This window comes from Punica granatum, chromosome 1, assembly GCF_007655135.1.
Source record: "Punica granatum isolate Tunisia-2019 chromosome 1, ASM765513v2, whole genome shotgun sequence".
In the NCBI taxonomy this organism is placed as follows: domain Eukaryota; kingdom Viridiplantae; phylum Streptophyta; class Magnoliopsida; order Myrtales; family Lythraceae; genus Punica; species Punica granatum.
In genome coordinates this window covers 42,246,975-42,272,655 of record NC_045127.1, presented here as the reverse complement: position 1 = coordinate 42,272,655, position 25,681 = coordinate 42,246,975, and the positions used below count along the sequence as shown (strand labels likewise).

The window sequence follows — 25,681 nt, the reverse complement described above, 5'->3', positions numbered from 1 at the left end:
CAGATTTCAGCAGCTCAGCACTGAACCACGACTTAAGTGAAGTAACCGTGCATTTTCCTTTTCGATTTTTCCCAGCTCGTTATTTGGCCTTTCATTAAAGTTTATCCTGTTTCTGTTTTTTTTTGTTAATATCAACATAAAGGATTGTTTTCTTTTTTTTAGTGAATAAAGGATTATTTTCTTTGTTAAAGCGATGTACAAGATCTCATATAAATAGGAAGATAGGTATGAAAAATGCAATTTTTTTAAAGTTATATATTCAACGCCATTTACAGATATATCAAATAAAAACTAATTAACAACATAAAAATTTATTATTTATTAAATGAGAACTTAATATTTGAAAACTTAAACATTCAAGATTAATATATCATGAAAAATTTAAAATGCTTTAAAATATTCGATAAGTAATCACATACTAAAACATTCATTTAAATTTAAAATTTAAAGATATGTGATTACTAAAAAAATATTATGAAAAGGATTTTAAAAATAAAAATTTGACATATTTTAATGATATCATAAAAAAATAGAGATTATTTTATTTAGATACACAATTGACCGGTTAGATCATATTATTTGAAAAAAAACATTAAAAAACTATTGTTGGGCTCGGGCAGCCTCCACTTCTCTATTTCTTGACATGACTTCTCTAACTACTCTATCCACAAAAATGATAACAAAAAAAATGGATAAACAAATAAATAAATAAAAGGGATGAAAAATAGATGAAAAAAGGGAAATAAATAGAGAAAGAGAGAGATTAGACCAAAAAAACAAAAATCCTCCACTTCATAAAGCCGACCCGAGGCAGAAGGAAAGCGATTGACAGTCTCCACGACAAAACTCACTTTTTGGTCCCTGAATAATACAGCTCTGTACAAATTAGTCCCCGAAAGAATTTAATTAGATAAATTACGATTTGCAAATAAAAAGTTAGAACCCGTTAATCCTTTTGTTACCTTTCACAACTCGTCCTTGTCAGAAAACAAAATGCTGACGTGGCCCGTTAAGTGGGCAATTTTCCCTCCAAAATCTCAAATCCTTCTCTTCGACTCACTCTGCATAGACTCGCCTAGCTGCAATTGAAGATCCTTCGGCGAATCTCGACGAAGGGTAAGTCCAGGTTCTCTTCTGTTTCTCGTTGAAGTCCTGGAATCGCTGTTCTTTTTGTTCAAAGTGACCGTTTCTCTTCATCGTTGTTGCTCGCGCTTGAGCGGCATTGGTTTGTGATTTTGGCATGAAACCCTAGTGTTCTGTCGGAAGTGAGATGTCAAGCTGCTGAAGCAAGTGATGGCAAAATCTCGATGGAGCTTTGCTGTAGTTTAGTTTTCTGATGCAATTATAGTGAACATCGAGTCGATTCCGTGCTTTAGTTTGGAAATATCTGTTCTTTTCATTAGTGAGATTACAAATTTCAGACTGTCAGGTAGGGATTGAAGGCGAGGAAGATGAGTGGAGGGGGAGAGAAGGGTTCAGCCACCACGAAAACTCCTGCGGATTTCCTGAAGTCGATTCGTGGAAGGCCTGTCATCGTCAGCCTTAACTTGGGTGTCGATTAACGAGGCATGTGATTTCAAATTCTCTACTTTTCTTGCTCATTCTTCGTTGTTTTTGTTATATTTATCTAGGAGGGTGATGTTATTCCATTCCATCAGCTGATAGATTTCAGATTTTCGAAGTTTTATTGCTTAGAGAAAAGGGTCCCTTGTCGGTTATTACTCGAAAAGCTTCTTGTGGCCTCTTCTGATTAATGCTCGCATTTTACACCAATCTCTAATCACTTGTTTCTATGTAAATATTTTCGAAAGATCATGGCATTTGATCCTTACATTTACTGCAACTATCTTTCTATTGATCGATGAGCTCAGTGTGATTGAGGTTTGGATTTAAGCCGTCTATTCATGCAGGTATTCTGGCCTGTCTAGATGTTATATGAACATAGCAATGGAGCAGACCGAGGAATATGTGAACGAGCAGCTAAAGAATAAGTATGGAGATGCTTTCAACTGCAGGAACAACGGTAATGATTTTGGGAATTACATTGTCTTTGAACAGTAGAACTTCATATTCAAACGGATGATTGTTGTACTTCTTTCTTGTGCGCACGATATGTTACTGACTGGAAATTTTATCTATAATGCGATGCAGTGCTTTACATTAGCACCTCGAAGAGGACTCTTGCAAATGGAGCATAGCATATGGCAGATGTTGCCAAGACTGTAATCATAGCTTTTACGAATTCGGAACACATTTTGCGAATGCTCCGACTCTGTTAACTAATTTGCGAGAATGAGATTTTTTTATTCTCTTCAAGCATATGCCATCGACTTTTACTTCAGTTTGTAGTCAATTTGATCCTCTTGCTGTGCACAGTTTGCTGGATTTAGAGAATGATGATGAAACTGTGACTGTCCAAATTCGACACTGCGGTGTTGAATGCAAATTCATCACCCAGTGATACTGGAGTTGGAGATGTATCCGAATTACAATCTACTTTAAACTTTTTCTCCTATGGATTAGTTACACATTTTCATCCCTTCACCAAGACAAGTGAGATTATATCTTCCCCGTCACGGTCACTCTGAAGAAAAAGAACAGCGATTCGAGGACTTCAACGAGAAACTGAAGAGAACCTGGGCTTACCCTTCATCGAGATTTGCCGATCCATCTTCAATTGCAGCTAGGCGAGTCTATGCGGAGTGAGTCGAGTCTATGCTGACATAGCTTCCTCCACCTCCCATTGTCCTGCACAAAATGGCGAATGAGATGGAATGAGAGGAGACCAATGGAGAGGATTTGGGATATAGGATTCCTGTGGTCAATTTGGGGGTTGAGGAAAGCAGAGGGATGAGAGGCGGTTGTCTTCTTTATTCAGCTATTTCGGGGAAAAGAATGTTCATGTAGAACTTCACGTTCCATGCAACTGGATAACGGGTCATATCAGCATTTTCTGTCAGGGACTAACTGCGATTTTCAATGGAAGGACTAAAATGACTAAACGTTGTACACGCCGGGTTCAATTAGTATAAAAAATATCTTTCAGGGATGTGTTTCCAAAAAGTGCATCTTCCAAGGACCAAATTGTGAGTTTTGTCCAGTCTCCACCATCCCTATATTAATGCGGCCTCGTTGCGACTGAGACCACCACAAAAATCCCAAGCATTAGCCCAACCGCCCGATATATCACTCTCCAACAGCGGTGCATCCGCTCGCCCATCACTGGAGCAAATCAATCACTTCTGGCCTAGGCCATGGCGCGGCAGTCGAGGAAGTGGATGATCCTCGTCGTCACGATATGGATCCAGGCCTTTACAGGCACAAACTTCGACTTCTCGGCCTACTCTTCGGCCCTCAAGTCGGTCCTCGGGATATCGCAGGTGCAGCTCAACTACCTGGCCGTGGCCTCCGACATGGGGAAGGTGTTTGGATGGTCGTCGGGGTTGGCCCTAATCTACTTCCCGCTCTCGGTCGTCATGTTCATGGCCACCACCATGGGCTTCATCGGCTACGGCCTCCAGTGGCTCGTCATCAGCGGCATCATCACCGTCCCCTATTTCGTGGTCAGTGATACCCATCCCATTCTAATTAATTCACCATTAAGTCGTCGATAATTCCCTATTAATTATGTTACGTATGATTCATTTAACGCCACGTTTGGTGTGAAAAAGAATACTGAAAATAATTTCAGTGGATTGCCATATATATAATCTATAGCTTGTAATATATTCAGATGAGTTTCAATTTTTTTTTCTTTTTTGCACTCCAAACGAACCCTCTAATATGATTACTTCAATATAACTCTCGAGTACTATCAAAAATATTTTTCAGACGGTGATTCCTTATAGCTACTTGACGATATTAAGAGAATTCTTTCATCACATAAATTTACAACCTTCTTTGGCACTATTCTTTATGAGTTCATTCATCTATTTGTTGCAATTTTATTAGTGCCTCCTGTGTCGCGGTGGGGGCACATATGTTTGTTTAAAACTTTAAATGCCATTTTCCTTGTTTTCTACGGGAAAGGAACACTTGGGAACGTCCGATGAAAACATTCTGCCCTGTCGTCATTCCGTAAAATCTTCATTCAATTCTGTTTCTTGATCGATGGTTTTCTCTCACCTGCTTCTGAATTTTCTTTGTTCTTTTTTCTTTTTTCTTCTTTTGGAATTATAAGATGTTTGGCAATCAGAAAATCTCCGCTAATTCTTCTCCGAGTGCGAGCATTAGGAAAACAATTTCCGGAAAAGAGGAAAAAAGAAAAGGAGATTTTTGGGTGTCAATTTCTGTACGGAAAACAGGGAATCCTTATATTTGTAGTTACTGTAAATATTTTTTTGGATATAACAAATCGATCTACGTGAGGACACTAGGATTTTGCTAATTGACGGTCCGCATTTATAGGCTTCGGCTAAAATTCCGTGGTATCACCTAAATCTTGTAGGTATTTTACTAGGTATTATATCACATGACTCAATAAATATATATATATATATATATTTTAACCAGCACCATATCATAAATTTATAACCATTTATACCGAAGACGTCTAACACTTATTAGTTCGTAATATTTACATACAAGACTTTCTCATGACGCACAACTTAATTGTTTTTCTTTTCGTTATTTCTTTCTTTTCTTTTCTATCATTTTCCCCGAGTGATTTTTTTTTATAGCTATTTACCTCCGTTGAAATTTCGATAGGATATTCTACGCTCATTAGCTCTTGAACATTTCACATTGAGCACTCTCATGTAAATTCTCGAAATGACCAAACAAATGACAAAACAAGCCGCTAGAAATGCAGAAAACTCACTACATTTTGGACGGACACAGGTGCATGAAAGAGTTTCGATTAGGGGATGCTCATTAGTTTAGTACATTGAAAAATAAATCTTAAATATCTAATAAAGGGACACGGATAATTTTACTAAGTATCGAACCTAGAACCTCTTGATCACTGGAGAAGAAATGCGTCATTACTTTATATCCTCTCTTAATAGTGGCGGATCTACATGGAAAATAGTGGTATTGACCTCACTCAACTTTTAACAAATTGAACAAATGTATTACAATTTATAAATATTTTCTTAATTTGATTTTTCCCCTATACTGCAACAAATAAATGTGATGCAAAATATAATTCCATTTCATTTCTTTGAAATTTGTAAAAAAAAAAATTAAAAATCGGGATTGAATACAAAAATTATCGCCCAATTTTTTTCGGTGGATTATGACCCAATATCTTTCTTAAGATTTGAGCTTATTTTCCCCTCTCTCTTTTTTTTGTTCCTGTCCGCATATTCTTTTACAATAACAGGAAAAAAAATCTCCAACCCTAATTTTATTAGAATCCCAAATCTTGACCTCTTCGTATATTCTATCAATTTCAAGTCGAAGTATTATCTTTCATACCTCTTAATCAATTAAGCTTATTGTCCTCTAGTGTTTGATGGTTTACATTCCCTCTCGGACAAAATAATATTTTTCTTATAAAATAGTTCATTTTGAATGACATTCATAACTTTATTTCTCCATTTGCTTGTCACTTGCAAATGTGCGGAGAGTTTTTTTTTTTCAGCAGAAACAAATGTATGAGATAATTGATACACAAAAGGTCTTGAAATAATACCTTGAAGAGCAATTTTAAGAGCTTTAAAATTATTTTGTAACTTTAATAATACTTGAAAACACTCAGTTATTATTTTATATTTTAGATATACTTTAATATGTAGATAGGAATCAAACATTCTTAATATTATAGCATAAGATCTTTTTCACCCACTGATTCGGTCTTGTATACGTCACTGTTTCTAATACAGTTTGCTATATCTATTTGTGTATATTATATATATATATATATTAGTATAGCATGCACAGTCCAAAAGAAAGATATAGATCTTATATATTGACCTTAGAAAAAGAGGAAGAGATTAAACATTATAATATAGGTTGGTTACTACATGCACGTACGTGGTTAAAAGCTTCCCACTGTTTAATATTTGATTACCCATATTCTTAGTTTAGTTTGATGAACAATTAGATACATTTGAGAAAGGAAGTATGATTTATCGACACAGTCCTAACTAGATCCAATTCTTGTAACCCAAAAAGAAAATAATAAGTATAGTAGTGTACAAATTCCACTTGACATACCAATTCGCATATGTATTTATTGATATATAATAGATGTTCACGGACTTAATAAGAAATAGGAAAGAGAGAATGGAAAACGAAGGGCATAAAAAAACTCCACTTACCTAAATTAAGTATAAATTTTTTAGTTCCAAGTTGAGGTCTAGTTCCACCGATTTAAACCCCCAGCCTCCGTATATTCATTTCTATGTTCTTCTATCTGCTGGCCGAATTAATTATTTTCCTTTACTTATAGTCACTAGCAAAAAAAATGTAGGGACCATTGGATATATATATATATATATATATATTATATTACTATATTGGAAAAGAGTATAGTGGAGTAAGTTTTAATTTTTTTAAACTACCATTAAAGTAATATTTCTGATTAACAACAACTACTAAATTAGGAGTCAAATTATAAATTTTCACGATTAACCATCTTATTTTCTTTCCATCACTTCCCCCTTCTCTCCCTATTTCTGTCTTTTATCTCCCTCTTTCCTGCCCTTACATTTACCTGAACACTCAAAATATTAATTGATAATCTACTATAGATTTATTTAATATTTCCTTTTTCTCCAACTTATATTTTAAAATTTTAAATTCATTCATTAGTAATTTCATTATGGATATCGTTAGCCTATTTACTAAATTCATGTGCGAGCGCGGGTATACGTCTAATTTATATGAAAGAAAATAAGTTGAAAAAAACAGGTCGGGCTGGGAGCTGGCCCACCAAAGTACAGTTCTCACCGATTCAAAGCTCACCACGTCATCGTCCATTAAACGCAGAAGAACAATAAGTACACAAAATATAAGTCCATTCAATATTTATATAATTTATTGTTCTTTTTTTTATATAGAAAGGATGATACCATTGATGAAAATAAAAATAAAAAATTGCAAGAAAAAGACACATCAAACAATTATTCTTTGTTTCTGTGTTTTTCTAGTGGGTCCTAATATTCCCCAGCTCTTACTCTCGCCAGCATCCATGTCGTGCCTCTTTATGAATGGCTAGCAATAGCCAAAATGGAATTTTGGTGTGGTGGCTTCACTGTTGGGGGAGTAGATCCAGCTTGAATAACATTTCATAAATTAATAAAAAAACAATAATAATATATCTTCTGATTAGAAAACTTATATTGAAGAAATGGCTTTGTAAAGATTTGTCTTTTGTGAAATTCGTATATTGTCTTTTTTTGAAATTAAATGCATATATTGACTAAGGAGTAATGGCATAATCATCTCCTTTTAATGGTTTTCTTAGCAGTAAAAACCAGCGAGGAGGGTGTTATTAGTCCCACAAACAATATGTGAAGAAAAGCCAATGATCATCTGGTACGAGTTTATTAATATTTCTCACAAACCCTAAAACGGAATTGCCTGGAGCGTAAAATATAATTATGTTATGAGATGCTTATCCAAAACAAGAGATTAAGTTATGAGATTGTCAGGTATTGAGACTTGCTGTTGGTGTTAGTTGAGACCCGTCAGCAAGCAAATACCAAGAACCGATGGCTTAGTGGATTGGGTCAGTTGCCTTGACTTCCTAAGATCGAATTCCCCCTTACAACATTGTGGGGGTATATTCATTTTAAGGAAATTTCAACAGGCTAGCCCCTATCGACCTCGAGCATTTTGATGGTTAGTCACTCCTAATTGCGAGATTATCTATATATGTGTATATATGTCGGTCAAAGTTGTCGACATTGGGATCAATATACAGTAATCCGAATCCCCTATTTTTTTTCCTACCAAAAAAAAAAATCCCCGTCTTTCACCAAAAGAAAAATTGTAGTAATTTTTTACCATGCTAAAATAAAATAAACTTTGACCATGCTAATTGTAGTACGTTTTTTCAAAAACAAAATTATGTATTTGCCCTTAAACAAGGTCATTCAAACTGAAGTGTGATTAGGTTATCCTTGTCCAATTGATGTGATCTGTTGAATGTCGAACCCAGAGGAGAGGACATTGTTAAATAATTTTGAGTTTTTCAACTTTTGCACAATGGATCATGACTTCAATTACAGCCATTCATCCGATACACAAAGCTACTAGAATTCATGCATAAAGCCCATACCTAAGCTAGCTTGTTAACTATAGAGGAGGTGTTCTTGTTCTCCATTTGCATTTTTCACCAAACTAAGCTTAGGCTCGAGTTTACGGTCAATTTCCGCTTACACCTCCCATAATTTTTATGAAAGACGCTTGCACCGACCAAAGTGGTATAGGTTAGATCATGATGGTAATGTAAGTGTTCTTACGGCTAGACTAATCCACCTCCTCTAGATTAGCATTTTTTTAAAAAAAATTTGGCCCCTAGACTAGTCGATTTATTCGAGTAAATCCCTGCACCTTTTTTTCCCTGGTTATAGCGGAAGCCCGTATCAGCCTGACAATTTTTTATACGGCATGAAAACACGGCATAGATGCTTTACATAGTTAAGAGAGTTTGGGTTCAGACTAAATATGTTTCGTACCAAAACGGATTGAACTCGTTAAACAAGATACGATACATATTGCCACTCCGAATCCACAGGCTTAATAAAGGTATAGAAAATTGAAGAAATAAAGAGGAATAGGAAATCCCATCCACTAGTGATTATCGAACTCGGAACGTCTTAATTCTAGGGATTCTTGAATGTTTTTCTTATGACCTGTGTATATGTTAAGTTTTATCAATCTTAAACTAACTGCAATGACATCAACTTGTCACAGGAATTCCTTCTATGCCTGTTAGCAGGCTGCAGCATCTGCTGGTTCAACACGGTATGCTACGTCCTATGCATCCGCAACTTCCCTTCGAACCGCGCGCTCGCGTTGTCCCTAACAGTAAGCTTTAACGGCATCACTGCTGCCCTCTACGCCCTCATAGCCAATTCCATCGACTCTTCCGCAAGCTCCATCTACCTCTTCCTCAATGCTGTTGTTCCGCTCATCGTCTCCTTCCTTGCCCTAGTCCCTATTCTCCGCCAACCCTCACTCAGCCCTCTTACGCCGGATGCCGTTCGCTTAGACTCCGTGATCTTCCTCATCCTCAACATCCTAGCCGTGATCACCGGCCTCTACCTCCTCCTCACTGGAACTGCTACCACAGACGAGTTCTTAGCCCGTATCCTCCTCGGTGGAGCAGTTTTCCTCCTTGTGTTCCCGCTATTCATCCCGGGGATTGTCTATGCTCAGTCTTGGTTCCACCAAACTGTCCACTCAAGCTTTCGCCTCGAGGGCTCAGGCTTCCTCTTGGTCGATGACGAGGACCTTGAGCTCCATAAGGAACTTATATCACGCGAAGCAAGTATTCACGAGAACGGGCTAACCCATTTGATCACCGAAAAGGGGTCAAGCTATGGACTCACAAGGCAGAAGGACGCATACATTGCAGGTAACACAAAACTAGGAATGGTCGAAAAACAGAACCAAAAACGATTTTATTAAGATTGTGTTTGATAAGAAATAAGACACGGGGATTTCGGGATTAATTGTTAAACCCCGCATTCTATCAATATATGAAAATGAACCGTTAGCATCATATAGCTTAATTTAAGGGGACAGTAACTAAGAACATCATAGTACTCCTGTTTTACTTTTCTGAGAACATAACCTCGTTTCGCAATATCTACAGGTTGCTGTGAGGTGATTGTTGGGAGGAATCAGTTGGCGATGCTCGGAGAAGAGCACCCTGCTAGGCTACTGGTGAGGAGGCTTGATTTTTGGCTTTACTACATCGCCTACTTCTGTGGGGGCACAGTCGGGCTTGTGTATAGCAACAACTTGGGGCAGATCGCGCAGTCACTTGGGCAGAGTGATCGCACCACTATTCTCATTACGCTCTACTCCTCCTTTTCATTCTTCGGCAGACTGCTCTCAGCCGCACCAGACTACATCCGTGCGTAAGTATAAATATGCACCATCTACACCCAGTTTCTCGTGGTCCTGGCAGCATGCAGTTTCTACCAAATGATTACCAGACTAATGATCCTTTTACGTGCTGTGCAGAAAGTTGTACTTTGCACGGACCGGCTGGCTGACACTGGCCTTATTGCCGACACCGGTGGCCTTCTTCCTGCTGGCTGCGTCGGGCCACGCAATGGCCCTAGCCACAGCCACCTCCCTCATCGGTCTAAGCTCAGGCTTCATATTCGCCGCAGCGGTCTCCATCACATCAGAGCTCTTTGGACCCAACAGCGTCGGGGTCAACCACAACATCCTCATCACGAACATTCCGCTTGGGTCTCTCTTCTACGGGCTCCTAGCGGCAGAAGTGTACGACGCAAGCACCGGGTCCACCCTGCGGAGCTTCTTCTATAGTGACTCGGTGGTGTGCTATGGGAAGGCATGTTACTTCCTGACCTTTGTGTTGTGGGGCTGCATCTCTTTGGTGGGGTTAGCCTCCACTTTTCTCTTGTTCTTGAGGACTAGACCGGCCTACGACCGGTTCGAGAGAGGTAGAATTTCGAGTCAATTGGATTTGGATTGATTTTTTTTTTTTCCTTTTAAATCAGGATGATCGTTTAATTTTCTCAATTTAGGATCAAGATAGGTTGTGTTCTTGGAGATCATATACGAATAGAGAAGTTTCATTTAGTTGTGTGATCACCTTAAGTCATCAAATTCGAATTTGAGGATAGCGTGCGATTATCTGGAAACAGTGCAATTCCATACTCTTGCTTCAAAATGAGCGGTAAAAAAATGATCGCTTAAAGTAATCATAGAATTTCACTTTAATTCATACTTGACTTTCGTATTAACTAGTTCTTTTATATGTCTCATCCCTACCTTAGATGAGTGGGACGACAAGTGACGGATCTCGGTCTCCACAAAAGAGATATCGTAATGCTTTAGGGGGGAATTGAAATTGCCGTTCTAACTTGTAAAACATTACTAGATTGACTGGGGAATCGAAATTAGCCCTAAATATGAATTTCAATTCCTCTAAGTATCCACATTGTCATATTGAGAGTTATGGAAAGTTAATCGAGATTGAATAATAACATATCATAATCAATCATAACCCTCAAGTTAAACAAAGAGCTGTGGGGCCAACGCTGATCACCACCGTCCATTCAAAGTTAGTTATTATACCAAATATCGATGAAAAAAATAATACTGCTGAGAAAACATACTGCATTTTATTGCATATCAAACTCTTAATAGGCCCGTTTGGATTCTCAGAAATTCGATTTTAACTTTAACTTTAACTTTAACTTTAACTCAACACACTATACAATAAAAATACACATTTCCCAAGTCAAATTTATAATTACATCTCATTTGTCCTTTTCCACAATCAAAATCAAAATTAAAATCAAAGTAATTTTAACTCTGAATCAAAGTTGTAACAGAGGATTTTCATGTATTTTATAATAAAAATATATCATATATACATTTTATTTTTTCTTTTAAAAATTAGTGCATTAATATATATCAATGGAGGTCTAATAATAAAAACATTATAACCCATACTTCAATAGAATGCAAAGAATATCTACATCATATTATCATATTTATAAAGTCTTCTTGCAAATCATACTTTCTTAAGTTTTGAAATAGATTTTTTATCTTTTACCTTTTCAAAAATATTAAATACTTGATCATGCTTATTGCACATCAAGAATTTTTATTTTATTATTAATTATTAATTACATATGAAACTTCTTGTTTAGATATGTAACTTTAAAAAAAAAGTTGCATATTTTTTTCTAAATCACTATTTAAATTACATAACAAACTAGTCTATTACTCATGTGATGCACAGGTTTTTTTATACATTTATTATAATAAAATATATTCAAAATTATATCTAAAAGATAAATATTACGATTGAAGGTTTTGCTTTTTGATGGTTTCTTATTCCAATAACTTTAATGAAATTGTGGTCATAAATTAAAAATTATATGCATAATTTAAGATAATAAATAAACGTATGGAGAATACAATTACGAACAATCTTTATATGATGTAATTTAGCATACTCTAACAAGAATGTCCCACGTAAGCATTTTTTGTGAACTCTCAGTTCCTGGGGAAGCATCTCTTGAGGTCTCCCCATTAATATAAACTTTGACTCTTTAAATTTTTTAAAAAAAAATTCATAATTATTTTCCTTTTTTTCACTGCTTGGGGAAGCAACTTTTTTGTGATAAATTCTTCCTCTTTACTGATATGTGTATTGATTAATTATAATTATGATCTCAATATTATGCATATTAGATTTTTAATGAAGCATTATTAATCTTTTCTATTTTCCTATTTTTTTGGGAATAATTTTTCTATTATATTCTTCCTCTTTGCCGCTATGTACATTATTTCTTTTTAATGAAAATTTCATTATTATGCACATTTCATTTTAAAAATAAGCATTATAGATCTTTTTTTCAATATTTATCTATATCACATAGCATTATTTTTTACTCTTCAAAAGAATAAAACAAGAAATTAGAATTTTTTTATTATTTGCTAAAGCCACCAATAAAACTATATGAACATTTTGAAATTAATTTATAAAATATTTTCTAAATTTTTTTCCCATTAAAATTATTACTGAAAAGTAAAATGTGGATGCCCGCGTGATGCGCCATCACATGGCTAGTTTACTATTAATTCTTTTACCAAGTGGTTGTTCTAAATAAAAATTAGACATGTTTGCATGACAAATCTAGTTATTATTTAATTAATTAGTAAATTGCACCGGTTGTCCAAAAAGTTATACAAATGTTTTAATATGGTACAAAAAGTTTTTTTTGTTACTTGATGGTACAAAATGTTTCAAAATTATTTCAATATAGTACAAACCGTCATCACGATTGACGCCGTCAAACCGTCATTTACAAGATCTGTAAATTTTGCACTATCATGTAACTTACGTAAAATATTTTGTACTATTAAGTTACAGCTTCTAAATATTTTGTACTATCATGTAACGTCCCACAAAAATCCATTTTGCACTACCAGAGTCGGCTTGACGGCGTCAATGGTGAGATAACAGTTTGTACTATACTGAAACAACTTTGAAACATTTTGTACCATCAAGTAGCCAAAAATACTTTTTGTACCATATTGAAATATTTGTAAAACTTTTTGGACCATCAGTGCAATTTACCCTTAATTAATTTGTATACAAGTATCATAGTAAAATAATAAATATATATAATAAACATTTTTTGAATTAAACTATTCAATTAACATTTGCAATACAATAATAGTTATAGATATGTAATTTCTATAAATTTAGAGGTACCTACCAAAAATAACCTTACATATGTCAATTTTCAACTAAAAAAGTTATTAGTATTTTAAATTTCTACAATAGACTATATGAACAAAATTAAAGAAATTGTAATACATACGAATTAACATGAATGATAGGTTTTGCAATAAGACTATTTCTACTAATTATTATATGATAAGATTAATTTGAATGACTGATTTTTATTCTTAAAACACCTTTAACAAAATTTATGCAATTAAATGCAAAATAAAGATCAATGTTTTTGATAATTGTGGACCACATATAATGAAAAGAATTAATTTGAGGAAAATGTTGTCCTGAAATTTTCGTCCTCTCGCGAGACAACATAATACCTCAAGTGACCTATCAGATTAGAAGTTAACAAGTTGTGAAATGACAATGATCAAAATACACTAAAAAAATGCATGAAATAAAATTAAGAAATTAAGAATTTGGAATGACATAGTAAATGATTCCCTTTCAAAAAAAATCTATATAGCCAGCACCAATAATATGAAATCGAAATGTAAAAGTTAGAACAAAACCTCTTTACATAAAACCTGTGTGCATACTTGAACAAAAATGAATAAGAATTAAGAACACTAGGAGAAATAAAATAAAAAACCTAGTTCTATATAAATATATATATATATATATGGGAAGTTTCTAATCAGATGGTAAGTTCCATTTATTACAATATTTTCCTTTACATTTCATAAATTAAAATTACCATGTTTAAGATGGTTTTAATTGAGAAGTTTTATGATAACTAATAAATAATATTGAATGAAGTACCATTTTATAATAAATTTGTCTCGTCAAAAGGATGATAGACGACAATAAAAAGAGAAAAATAAACTTTACCAAATATACTATTTTAAGGTTCATAGATAATATATTTAATTATAGACTTCTAGAATTCTTACCAAATATACTATTTTCTCTTTTATCAATATTCTGGACAAATTATATGTCTAGAATGTTGGAAATTAAAATAATAATAATAATAATAATACTAATGAAGTGAAATACATTAAATTTATATGAATGATCAGAAATAAAAAAATCACAGAAGTGTATAAAATAAATTTTAACTGTTAAGTTAAAATTAGCAAATTATATATATAAATAATATGCTATTTAATAATGTGTTTCTATATGTATATTGATTAGAATGATTAAGAACATGTTTACTTTTAAAGAACTTTTCTTCTCCTTTTTCTAAATTTATTTCTCCATTGAAAAATATAAAAGCACTTTTTTTAATGTTAAATTTAAAAAATCGTAGATCGTAATAAATCTCAATAGTTTAGTATTGGGGCTCAAATCTTGTTGAAATAAATAAGAAGGGAAATTCATAAATTGAAAATTAAAAAGAAAAGAATTGTCTAATGAAAAATTAGAGAACTTTAAAAAAAATTTAAAAAAAAAAAGCTTTTCTAGTATCCATACAAATTTAATAGTGGAAAAGAAAAAAATTTTAAAAAAAAATCGTTTCAATTTTGTTTCTGTAATCATATTTTTTTGTAGTTCTCTACTTTTAAAAAAGTTCTTGAAAAATTGAAAAGTTCTCCAAAAAAATATGGCCTAAGCATTTTGAGAAATAAACCCTTAGGCCACGTTTGGTTCGCTAAAATAGAATAAACAGGGAATAAAATAGATAAGGAATAGAATAGACGGGGAATAGAATATAAATTCTGATGAAATTCATTTTGTTTGGTTGGACGGAATAGAAAAATAGCGAAAATCGGGAATAGATCATAAATAAAATAAAAAGACATACATACCCCAACTATAAAAATAATATATTAAATTGAAAATTTTTAAAAAACCGATCACTATTCATCTTCTTCGTTGAAGAAGATGAACAGTGCCCATCAGTCTCGATCGCTGCGAGGAGTTGGCTCTGGCTCCCGAGCCATCTAGGGCTCGCGAACCTAGCCCGAGGATCGCAAGCCCATGATCTCCACGAACCCAAGCTCAGGAGCTTGGAAGCTAGGGTCCCGATCTCAGCAATGGAAGCTAGGGTTTGAAGGGCTAGGGCGCTGCCTCTTCACCTCGGCGACAAGGGATTGCTGGACCGGCAGGAGGTGGAGAAGGTGCTGAGCGACATCAAGGCAGATGACGTGGGGGTTGCGAGCCCACGATCTCCACGAACCCAAGCTCGGGAGCTTGGAAACTCGGGTCCCGATCTCAGCAATGGAAGGGTTTGAAGGGCTGGGGCTGCGAGCCATGGGTTCGTGCTTTGATTCGTCGAGACCCCTGGCTTGCGAGCCATGGGTTCGCGCGAAGGTTCGTCGAGTACGGGCGGCGGTGCGTCGTCGAGGACAAGCAGCGGTTCTTCGGGGGTTTCTGAGGAAGAAAAGCTCGATGCATTTCGTGGTAATAACTCAAGAAAGTTGAGGGCATTTTTGGTTTTTCACGCTAATTCCGGATGCTAAATGCCCAATCCAAACATCCTTGGGAGGCACGCGAATTCCGTATATAAGCCGGATAGATCTCCCGATTCGGAATAGCTATTCCGCACTTCCGTGAACCAAACGTCGGATTGTGTATTCCGTGCAGAATAGTTATTCCGTTCCTGATCGATTCCCACGAACCAAACATGCCCTTAGTCTCTATAAACTTACCAAATTAATTTAATATAATTCTCCAAAAGTAAATATGGCCTAAGCATTTTGAGAAATAAATTCTTAGTCTATAAAAATTTACCAATTAAATTTAATAGAGCGAGAGTAAAGTGTATATATATATATATATATACTACATTTATAAATATATAGATATATAGACTAAATTTTAGTTTTAATAAATATTTTATTAAAGTCAATTAATTATATATATTTACAATTGCACCACTATTTATTGCATTGTATCCAAATTTACATATAGATATAGATATTTATAAATATAGACTAAATATAGACTAAATTTTATTTCTGATATATATTTTATTAATTTGAATTAATTATATATATATAAATTTGCGTATCCATGTTATATATAGATATAGATAGATTCTTAGAAGTCCATTTTCGAAATTAATTGATATTAATAATAAGTACAGTTGGTAAAAGCTCTCTCTTCTCCATCTCTATGGACCTTTCCAATTTCTATTTCTCATCAATTCTCTGCTCAGAAGCTTCCCGTTTGGATTAAAAAACAATTGATTTTGACTTTAACTTTAACTCAACACACTACACAACAAAAACACACGTTTCCCAAGTCAAATTTATAATCACATCTCATTTGTCTTTTCCACAATCAAAATCAAAATCAAATTTATAATCACGTCTCATTTGTCTTTTTCCACAATCAAAATCAAAATCAAAATCAAAATAACTTTAACTCTGAATCCAAACGGCCCATAATCGGAGCAACAAAAATCTGCAGTCACTGAAGGCCAAGCTAGTGAATATTTGACTACAACACACCTGTTGGCTTAAAGAACACGGAACAAATCAAATGCTTATTCGAGAACACTGAAGCATGTATGATGTCCCCATGTACAAGTGATTGAACCTTAAATGGATCTGGGATTATATGTTACAAAAAATGGCACCAACAGATGGGATGAAATTCTTCAAGGGAAGCTCGAATGGGGAAAATTTACACAATGTCAATATACAGTTTGAATTCAACAAATGCCCAAGGGAATTACAAATGATGGAAGCACAACACAAAAATGATTGAGAGAGAAAGAGAGAGAGAGAGGGGATGAATGCATACCCCGCACCATGAACGGAATTCTGAATTCTCCGGCGATCATGCAATGCTGAAATAGGTAGGAGCAAGGACTCGATCAGCAAATTGGCTCTGCACGAACGAAAAGTGGTAAAAAGAAAGATCCATCTCAGCTCAATGTTCACTTGCTCCTGCTCTCTTCCAGACTTCACCAAAGTTTTAGTTCACAAAAGTTTCTGAATATGCCTTCACGCGTTGGTTCTTCTTCATTCGGAGTTGGAGTCATACAAGTCGCTGGGGCAAGGGGTCATGACCTCGGATTCGAGTAGCTGGACCACTCGGTGCATGGTGGGCCTCTCCTCAGGGCTGGAGACACATCGAATTGCAATCGAGAGGAGGGCGTCAAGGCTTTCCAGTTGCACCCCCTCGCAGTTAGGATCTAAGATTTCACGTTGCCTATTCTCTTTTTCTAGAAAATTTAACTGCAAACAAGGAACAAATGAATTATTGAGACCGAGTGCTAATAGCCACATCATGGAAAATGTAGACTACAAGATTTAGGAGTAAGACTCCTCTTTCTCGACAGCACAATTAATAAATCAACAGAAACATTGGTTATCAAAAGAAGAAACCACCACATCTGCCACCTCGTGATCTCAGGAAGCAATGAAATAGTTGGGAGCCATCACAAAAAACAAAGATAAAGAGAACTAGAAGAGAACATTTCAGTACATACCCAACCAACAATATTGAGGCCCTTCTCGATAAAAGCAGCATCAGTGGGTCTTTTACCGCTCAATATTTCTAGAACTAGGACTCCAAAGCTGTACACATCAGTCTTTTCAGTTGCTCGACCACTTTGCATGTACTCTGGCAAGGTAGAAATGTGCAGATTTAGGATAAAGAAATACTGCAGTTTTAGGAGAAACAAATACTGCAAATCCAGCAAGATGAATTCCACACCAGAGGGCAATTCTGCAAAGTTAATGCACATGCAGATTTTCTTATTTCAATGGACATCTACAGAAAGGACCAGAAACATATATACTGTTCACTTTAATTTCTTTAATAGCTAGTTCCACACACAGAAAATCAACAAACAAAATTGTATGTGAAGGCATTTGAGCATTTCTCAGTTTGTGCATATTGATAAGCACTCAGCGTTAGCCCTGTCCTAGCAGTCCCAGAAAGGCAACACGAGAAATGTCCCTAGTGCTTCTCTCAAGCTACAGAATTTTTGTATAGAGGACCATGCATGGGACTATCATGATTTTATTCAAAATGATTTACTCTCTAGTTCACTCTGTGAAGAGAGCTTTTGTATTTTACGGTTTTTCTGCTCCTCTACCTAGTTGCACTCTCTTTAGTGCAATTCAAATGAATAGCTCTACTTACCAGTCAGGGAAAAAAAAAAGGGTGGGAAATGTCTACGTGAGGAATGGTTTTATTCTGCTGACCTGGAGCTAAATAACCAAATGTTCCAGCAACAATTGTTGTAATGTGAGATTCTTCATCCTCTAACAACTTAGCAAGCCCAAAGTCAGATACTCGAGCCTCCAAGTTTGCGTCTAGCAAAATATTGCTAGACTTTATGTCACGATGTACAATCCTAGGAGAGCAATCGTGATGCAGGTAAGCAAGTCCTTTTGCTGCTCCAAGAATAATATTGAGGCGCGTCTCCCAGTCTAGCTGCTCACCTCTTTCTGCAGAAGCCAGCAAAATTATATCATCCTTTCTAAAAAAAATGAGTCCAAAATGTTTTGCCAACAAAGATATCTAGCCTCATTTAATTCGACTAATGCAGCACAATTAATAGGAGTATCCGCTGCCATGGGATTGGTCAACTGATCAATATATTTGATACATTTCATAACAATGGAACATGTTTTTTCATCATTAAAGACGCCAAAAAAAGTAAAAGCCAGAGCAAGCAGGTCCCAAAAAGCTGATGCCTCCATTGCCAGAACTACCGCAGAAGAGACAATCGCTCAGTACTCCTAACAGCTATACTCCGCCAATGCATTTCACACTAATAAGATCACCATGCAAAAAAAAGAGAACACACAAGCCCATCATGTGCAGAAATAATCAAGTTGAATGTTCCAGATAAGGAAGAACCTTACCATGAAGAGCTTCATCAAGGCTACCACCAGGCAGGAAGTCATAAATCAGTAATTTTGATGTAGGAGAATTGCAATAACCCCTTAGATTCACCAGGTAACGATTTTTTGTGCTTCCAAGAATTTCAAGCTCCCTCTCAAAAAAGCGGTCAAAGCCCTCATTCATCTTAACAATTCTTTTCAAAGCAAATACATTGCCATCATCCATTGCAAGTCTATATACAGTTCCAAAACCCCCAGAACCTATAATGTCTTCCTCTGTCAATGTCTCCAATTTTTTAATAATATCCTTTGAGGTGTAAGGCAAGTCTCCATGAAACATTACGACTGATGCACCTGAAGCAACAAATTTGTTTAACAGAGGACAAAAATCAGAAACTAATGGATAATAATGAGAAAGGCTGAACGCTATGCTCTGTACAAGTCCATTGATTAGGGAAGAGGCAGTACCTCCATTAATGTTTATTGCAAAACCTTTGCTGTCATTCTTACCGAACTTCTTGTACAAAAAGCAACCCCAGAAACACATAAGAGCCACCAGAAGCAATGCGCCGATTGTTGCTGATGCACTAACAAGTAGACGCGTAGAGTTCCTCTTCATATTTGGATTTTGTGCTATAAGATTTGAATTACAAGCTTATGTAAGGAACTACTGATTTACTCGATCAATTCGTGGTAAGCAAAGGTGTCATGATTGGAAAGTCAAGTTTCTATAATAGCAAATCCAAAAAAGAACAATCAGTCTCACTGATCAAAAATTGGAAAGTCAAGTTTCTATAATAGCAAATCCAAAAAAGAACAATCAGTCTCACTGATCAAAAACCCCCATTTCATTTCACTGTAACCCCCAAGGTTCGTCCAAGTAGATAGAACGTGCATGCACTTTTAGGGTATAGTCCATGAGGGAATCACCCCCATGCAAGAAGTACAACAACAACAAAAAGAAGGAGAGGGGTGGGGGGGGTGGGGGGAAACAAAACAAAACAAAAGAGGTATTGGATCCTACCACAACCACCTAAAAGTTGCTATTGAAGTACCTTACAGATGCTAATAGAACACAAAACAAAAGTTCGCTATCTCGTAAATGCAAATTTACCCGAAGTAGGAGAAATGTTATTTGTAGATGATCCTCCATTGCAGGCTACCTTTATTTGCTTACCGCACAGGCCACGGTTACCTCCAAATCTGCAAGAAGCTTAAACACCTAATGAACATTCATGCAGCATCATAACATACAGGAATCATGTGGGAAATATTTTATAACTGGATCAACTGCTATGTATCGGTATCTCAAGAAAAGGGAAGTTGCTTTTAACTGGCACAAGTGTCTTTTCTCAATAGCAATGTAAAATACAACAGAAGAAGATGAGTTTTTATGCATCCATGGGATGAGAAAAGATACTTACGAGCTTTCGGGAAAGTTGATGAGCACACCATCTGATGGTATTGGCCCAGCTAGGAAATTAGCAGAAACATCGCTGCACATCAAATCAAGGCACCTCAGTAAACCTGAGTACTTTTCCCAACACTACTATGATGGAAAATTCAATTGTACGCCTACATCAAAGAATATAATGGTGCTCAGTGCTTACAAGGTAACAAGCTTATTCAACTTCCCGAGTGATGGAGGGATAGATCCTCTTAACAAGTTACCTGAAAGGTTCCTGTAAAATCAAAGAAATAGCACTTAATTAATTTTCAATTTTGATGACAGATACAAATTAATGCAGAAAAAAGTTCCCTGAAAGGTTCTTGTAAAATCCAAGAAATAGCATTTAATTAATTTTTAATTTTAATGACAGATGCAAATTAATGTAGAAAAGAAGTTCAATTTCAGCTACATTACATGTGCTCCCTCAGGCAATTCTAAGCAAATTACGAAAACTAACTCTCCCTCTGCCCCTCCCTTTCTCAAAGTACAAGAGTTGTCAGGTGTAACGTAGATCTGTTCTGATAGTGTGATTGATTGGTCCAATGGAAGCGGCTACTTTCCTTTTTATCAAAAGCTCGAATATCTAAAATTAGACTAGACCTTGAAACAAGGCGGGACTAAAGTAAGAATGGCATGGGAAAACGCAATATAAAATATAGCATTAAACAATAAAAGGGGGATCCTGATAATAAATGTGGTTCTCCAACTGACACAACAGAAAAGGGAACTCTGTAACCAACCCCAGTCAATGCAGAAAAACAATAATGAGGCATTTGGTTTCAGAGTCAAAGTAACTTTGATTTTGATTGTGGAAAATGACAAATATTGTATAGTGTGTTGAGTTAAAGTTAAAGTTGACTTGGGAAATGTGCATTTTTATTGTGTAGTGGGTTGAGTTAAAGTTAAAGTTAAAGTTTTTGTGATTGTAACTCTGAAAACAAACGGGCTATAAACCTTCTATATCAAGCTGAAGCAAGTAAAATGAGGTGATTTGCCAGCTTTCCAATCCAAGGGCCAGCCACCTCCATCATCTTACTTAAAAGTCCCAGGGGACAAGCTAAAACTACCAATTGCTACTGGGATAATTCTACATATTGAATCTTGTTATATTTAGGTATTTTAGTATTATATTTAGGACTTCTGCATATTATACACAAGCTTTAATGTAATGAACCCACTACTGAATTACGTGTAAAAACGAAGACAAATCAAATCAAATTAAATATAAACAAAGGAAAAGGTATTGACAATGGCATTTCTCCTCCAACTTTGTATCCTTATCAGAGTTAATGTGCCAAAAACTAACACTCTTCAAAAAAAAAAAAAACATCAGTTAAGTTCTGTTATGTACGTAGATCAAAGTCCCCAGTCAACACCTTCAGATTCTAATGCAGGGTTTCCCCAAAGGGCAGGTTTCTAAAAGGGTGAATTTCATGTGAAGGCAGGTGTTAAGAGTAAAAGGTTGCCCTAGATAAGAACTTAAACAAAATAATTCGTCATGTTACACCACCTATTAGCTAGTGCTTTCGGCTAGTAATGGGCCCATCTACTAATAAGGTCAAATCGATTTTAACTTTAACACGAGTAGCCTCTTCTTCACATTTACTACAATAGGTTAGAATCTCACAGGTGTCCAAGGTTTGAAAGATTTCCCAATTCGCTAGGAATAGAATCACTCAAGTAGTTGCGCTGCAAATATCTGCAATAAACAACTAAATCTTGTTACGAGAAATACAGGAGTGGAATCTGAAATCTGAAAGAGAACAGTGAAATGCTACATACGCAAGATAATATAGTATGAAAATCCGTTTCTAGGAAACAAGCAATGTTGTAGCAGGGAAAACTTTGAGTTCTCATGTTTGACATTTATAAAGAAAAACATGCTGGTAGGAACCTGTCTTGAGCAAGCATCCACAAAATTATAATGATCCTTGAGCCTAGGTGTGATCAGATCCAATAAGAATGATACATTTGCTGATTAAAGAATTTATGAGTTATTTCTATCTACTTGTTCCTTGCCGCCACAGTAAATGTACTTTCCATATGAGGAATTAACTCAGTCCTGCCATTTGCTTAGGATGCCACTAGAAAGGAATAGTGAACCATATATATTACTTGGACTTGTACTACTAGGAAATATAAAACCTAAACACCGTCACTTGCTTTATTTTCCATCTAGGAAATACTTCAACTGAAAAGAAACTTAAGAAGCATTGAATAACACACACTTCAGCTTAGCGATGCAAATGCAAATAAAAATTTTACAAGGTAATCTATTTATTCAGAAAGACATTGGGCACATTGAACTATGATTCAATGTGAAGCAAATATTTTGAAACAGATGTGACGTGAAAAATGAGCAAAAGCATTTAAAACAGATCGAGGTTATGCAAACAATAGTGCCGGCAGGAATTGTTCCAACATAAGCTAGTAGAATGCAGGCTCTGAAAATCTACAGTTAGCACTTACATTCCCTGCAGCTCAGTGCAGTTTCCCAACTCTGATGGGATTGGCCCATAGAAATTGTTATCACGAAGAGTTCTACATAAAATATGAAGTACAGATGATCAGATAGAGAAATTTTCATCAAAAGTATTAAGTTGCAACAACCAAGAAAAATACAAGGAGAGATAGACTGAGATTTCTTCAAGGACACATACAGAATTCTTAGGTGCTCAAGCTTTCCGAGGTAAGGTGAAATCGAGCCGCTCAACTTTTGATGAGCAAGGCTCCTGCAATTAAATCAGTGCAATTAATTATTCTCTATTTCTAGCACTTCCAAACACGTCAAATAGCATAAAGAATAAGGGAAGATTTCCAAACATGTCGAATGGCATAAAGAATAAGCTTCCTCAGAAAAGGAAAAGTCCTTGTTTAAAAATTTTGAGCAGTTCATATGAGAATAGACTGGTTCCATTACTAACATCAGTTTATGGGTTGTGTAAGCTTTCAAATGGCAGAAGTCCCATCCAATTATCAGGGGAAAATAATTTGGGCAAAGAGCAAACTACTAGAAAAATAGATCAGTTTGGAAATTGAAAACTTTCCTTCGCTTCACATGCAATCAACATTTCACACTCAGGAACAAGGAATGCCCAATTGCCAAATTTTTAGAATAAGTACTTCAATCACCATGCCAAGCAAATGAAAAGAAACAGGGAGTCGAACAAAACAGCATATATCCATAGAAAAGAAACAGCCAAAAACCTTCAGGATCAATATCCAGGTTTGGATTTATTTTATGCAAAGAGTACGCATGGACTTGATCAACTATCATTATTTCTTTAATAGGACATCAAATTCTAAACATGAAAGAGTCCAAGTTTTACAGTCTTCAATTCATTTGGATGTTTACATGTTAATTGTCTGGCCATTGCATCAAGCAGCCATACATTGGCTAAAATAAGTAAACAGTACAGTAAGGAAAATGGGAGGAAAAATACAAATGAAATAGAAGTTTAAAGCAAAGACAAGAAACATCAAGAATCTCGCCACTTAGGAAACTAATACAATATATGGCCAAGACCAAGAACCATGATGGAAAAGAAATTAAATGGTCTGCACAATATTAAAAGGAAAGTTCAAGATAAGTTGAGAGCTCACAGATATATCACTCTTTTCGATTCTGAATCACAAGTCACACCTTTCCACCTACATGGATCGGGATCCTCTGGCCTCCATTGAAGAATGCTACCATCTGAAGTGACAATTGCTGATCTGAAGCTCAAAAGTGCCTCACCTACAAATCATATAAGATCATTAGAAACACAAATAAGGGAGGGAAATTAAGAATTACATTTACAACAAACAAATCAGCTTCTTCTACAACAAAAGCCATATAATAAACAGATGCACCTGCATCTGAAAGTGGGGAACATTCATACAAAACTCTGTCTACAGATCCACAGCGCAAAGCGATAAAATTTTATGCGACTGTAGTCAGTAGTCATAAAGCAAAAGATGAGCATCAGCATACCATCAGGGCTGAGAGCCAAGCTGTTGTTGATTGAGCCATAGAGAAGTAAAATGCAAAGAACCCGTAATACTTTACATCTTGCTTGACAAATGCCCATCATGGCACTGGTCGGGCATAATAATTTTATCAGATATCATCTGATGCACCACTTCGTGAAATGGCCGTGTTGAACATATAGCTGTGTCTGAGATTATACCATCCCGGAGCCAAGAAAAAGAAAAATTTCCTGAGGAGCAGAAAAGCAAAGAATTGCCAATAATCAATGTAACAGGTCTGCATTCAATACCGACAGAAGCAACAAGCAATAACATCATCAAAGTAACCGGGACTAACCATTGACTCAAAAAACAAATGCCAATGCTCCCGACAAGAACCACATGACATTTACAAGACAAACATTTCCCCCACGTAAAACCCGAAAATTGAATGATCAAGTAGCCAAAGTTGATAAATTTCCGATAATGCGACAAGCAACAGAGACTTAAATAACCCTAGGATCGCCTCTACCACATCAAAATCCCAAAAACAGTGGGTTCCGGTGTGGCTGCGCCGACTCAATTGAGCCCGAAACAAAGTCAAACCAAGCACACTGACCCAGAGAGCGCCTCAATCGACAAATCTGCCGTCACACTCCCCGGAGCAGCCACTCAAACAGCAGCTTAACCACTGAACCGTAGCATCGAGCAGCTCAAAACAGTGGCGAACTCTCAAGAATCGGGAGAGGACCCGGAAATGAGAAAGATCGAAGCAGCCGAGAGGAGGGATGGGGCTCAAGCTCGAAATGAGCTAAATCAGCAGAGTGTGGGATTCCCGGGGAGAGAAGGGCGAACCTTGGCTCGATCTGGCGGTGCCGGAAGCGGGAGGCAATGCAGGCCTGGCTGAGGAACGGGAACCCCCCGGAGAAGATTGTGAGGGAAGGAAGAGATGATGAAGAGGAAGAAGAGAGAGAAGCAAACAGTGTTTGTGCTCACAGAGGAGAGAGAGAGTTTGTGTGGATGTGCGGGTGTGTGTGGGAATAGTATAAGATGCTTGGGGGGGGTGGGGGAATTCAAAGTGGGGACATCAGCGCAGCCAATGGGAAGGGGGGGCCACGC

At 36.1% G+C, this 25,681-nt stretch overlaps 2 protein-coding genes and 1 pseudogene across 5 annotated transcripts; 2 read left to right on the top strand and 1 right to left on the bottom strand.

Annotated features, from left to right (window-relative positions):
* The first annotated feature begins 881 nt into the window (after window positions 1–881).
* On the top strand, window positions 882–2,515 carry LOC116198102 (annotated as a pseudogene).
* Window positions 2,516–3,152: 637 nt separating this feature from the next.
* Window positions 3,153–10,793, top strand: LOC116192228 (protein NUCLEAR FUSION DEFECTIVE 4-like). Of its 3 annotated transcripts, XM_031520707.1 has the most exons (5): window positions 7,409–7,482; window positions 7,599–7,788; window positions 8,866–9,529; window positions 9,770–10,037; window positions 10,144–10,793. In XM_031520707.1, exons 2-5 carry the CDS (start codon window positions 7,786–7,788, stop codon window positions 10,622–10,624), a joined length of 1,416 nt encoding a protein of 471 aa, XP_031376567.1. In that variant the 5' UTR covers window positions 7,409–7,482; window positions 7,599–7,785; the 3' UTR covers window positions 10,625–10,793. The 3 variants fall into 3 exon arrangements, with proteins under 3 accessions (XP_031376565.1, XP_031376567.1, XP_031376566.1); XM_031520705.1 differs by lacking the exons at window positions 7,409–7,482; window positions 7,599–7,788 and adding an exon at window positions 3,153–3,563; XM_031520706.1 differs by lacking the exon at window positions 7,409–7,482 and having other exon boundaries at window positions 7,498–7,788.
* A 5,979-nt stretch (window positions 10,794–16,772) lies between these two features.
* Window positions 16,773–25,574, bottom strand: LOC116213502 (LRR receptor-like serine/threonine-protein kinase FEI 2). Of its 2 annotated transcripts, none has more exons than XM_031548489.1 (14): window positions 25,418–25,574; window positions 24,588–24,813; window positions 24,215–24,350; window positions 23,272–23,343; window positions 23,081–23,152; window positions 22,239–22,310; window positions 20,772–20,843; window positions 20,586–20,657; window positions 20,276–20,364; window positions 19,630–19,794; window positions 19,183–19,515; window positions 18,517–18,762; window positions 17,796–17,929; window positions 16,773–17,541 (listed from the first exon to the last, which is right to left on the bottom strand). In XM_031548489.1, the coding sequence occupies exons 2-14, from the start codon at window positions 24,685–24,687 to the stop codon at window positions 17,326–17,328; spliced, it is 1,779 nt and encodes a 592-aa protein (XP_031404349.1). In that variant the 5' UTR covers window positions 24,688–24,813; window positions 25,418–25,574; the 3' UTR covers window positions 16,773–17,325. The 2 variants fall into 2 exon arrangements, with proteins under 2 accessions (XP_031404349.1, XP_031404343.1); XM_031548483.1 differs by lacking the exon at window positions 25,418–25,574 and adding an exon at window positions 25,182–25,410.
* Between the last annotated feature and the right edge of the window lie 107 nt (window positions 25,575–25,681).

Bases quoted from the DNA above. Each gene is read 5' to 3' on its own strand.
- LOC116192228 (XM_031520705.1), top strand. From the start codon at position 3,255: ATGGCGCGGCAGTCGAGGAAGTGGATGATCCTCGTCGTCACGATATGG. The intron at 3,564-8,865 runs GTCAGTGATACC...AACTTGTCACAG, and splicing joins TCACCGTCCCCTATTTCGTG to GAATTCCTTCTATGCCTGTT. The intron at 9,530-9,769 runs GTAACACAAAAC...CAATATCTACAG, and splicing joins GAAGGACGCATACATTGCAG to GTTGCTGTGAGGTGATTGTT.
- LOC116213502 (XM_031548489.1), bottom strand. From the start codon at position 24,687: ATGATGGGCATTTGTCAAGCAAGATGTAAAGTATTACGGGTTCTTTGC. The intron at 23,344-24,214 runs GTGAGCTCTCAA...ATTTAATTGCAG, and splicing joins TCGAAAAGAGTGATATATCT to GAGCCTTGCTCATCAAAAGT. The intron at 20,365-20,585 runs GTAAGTATCTTT...AGCTTCTTGCAG, and splicing joins ATCAACTTTCCCGAAAGCTC to ATTTGGAGGTAACCGTGGCC.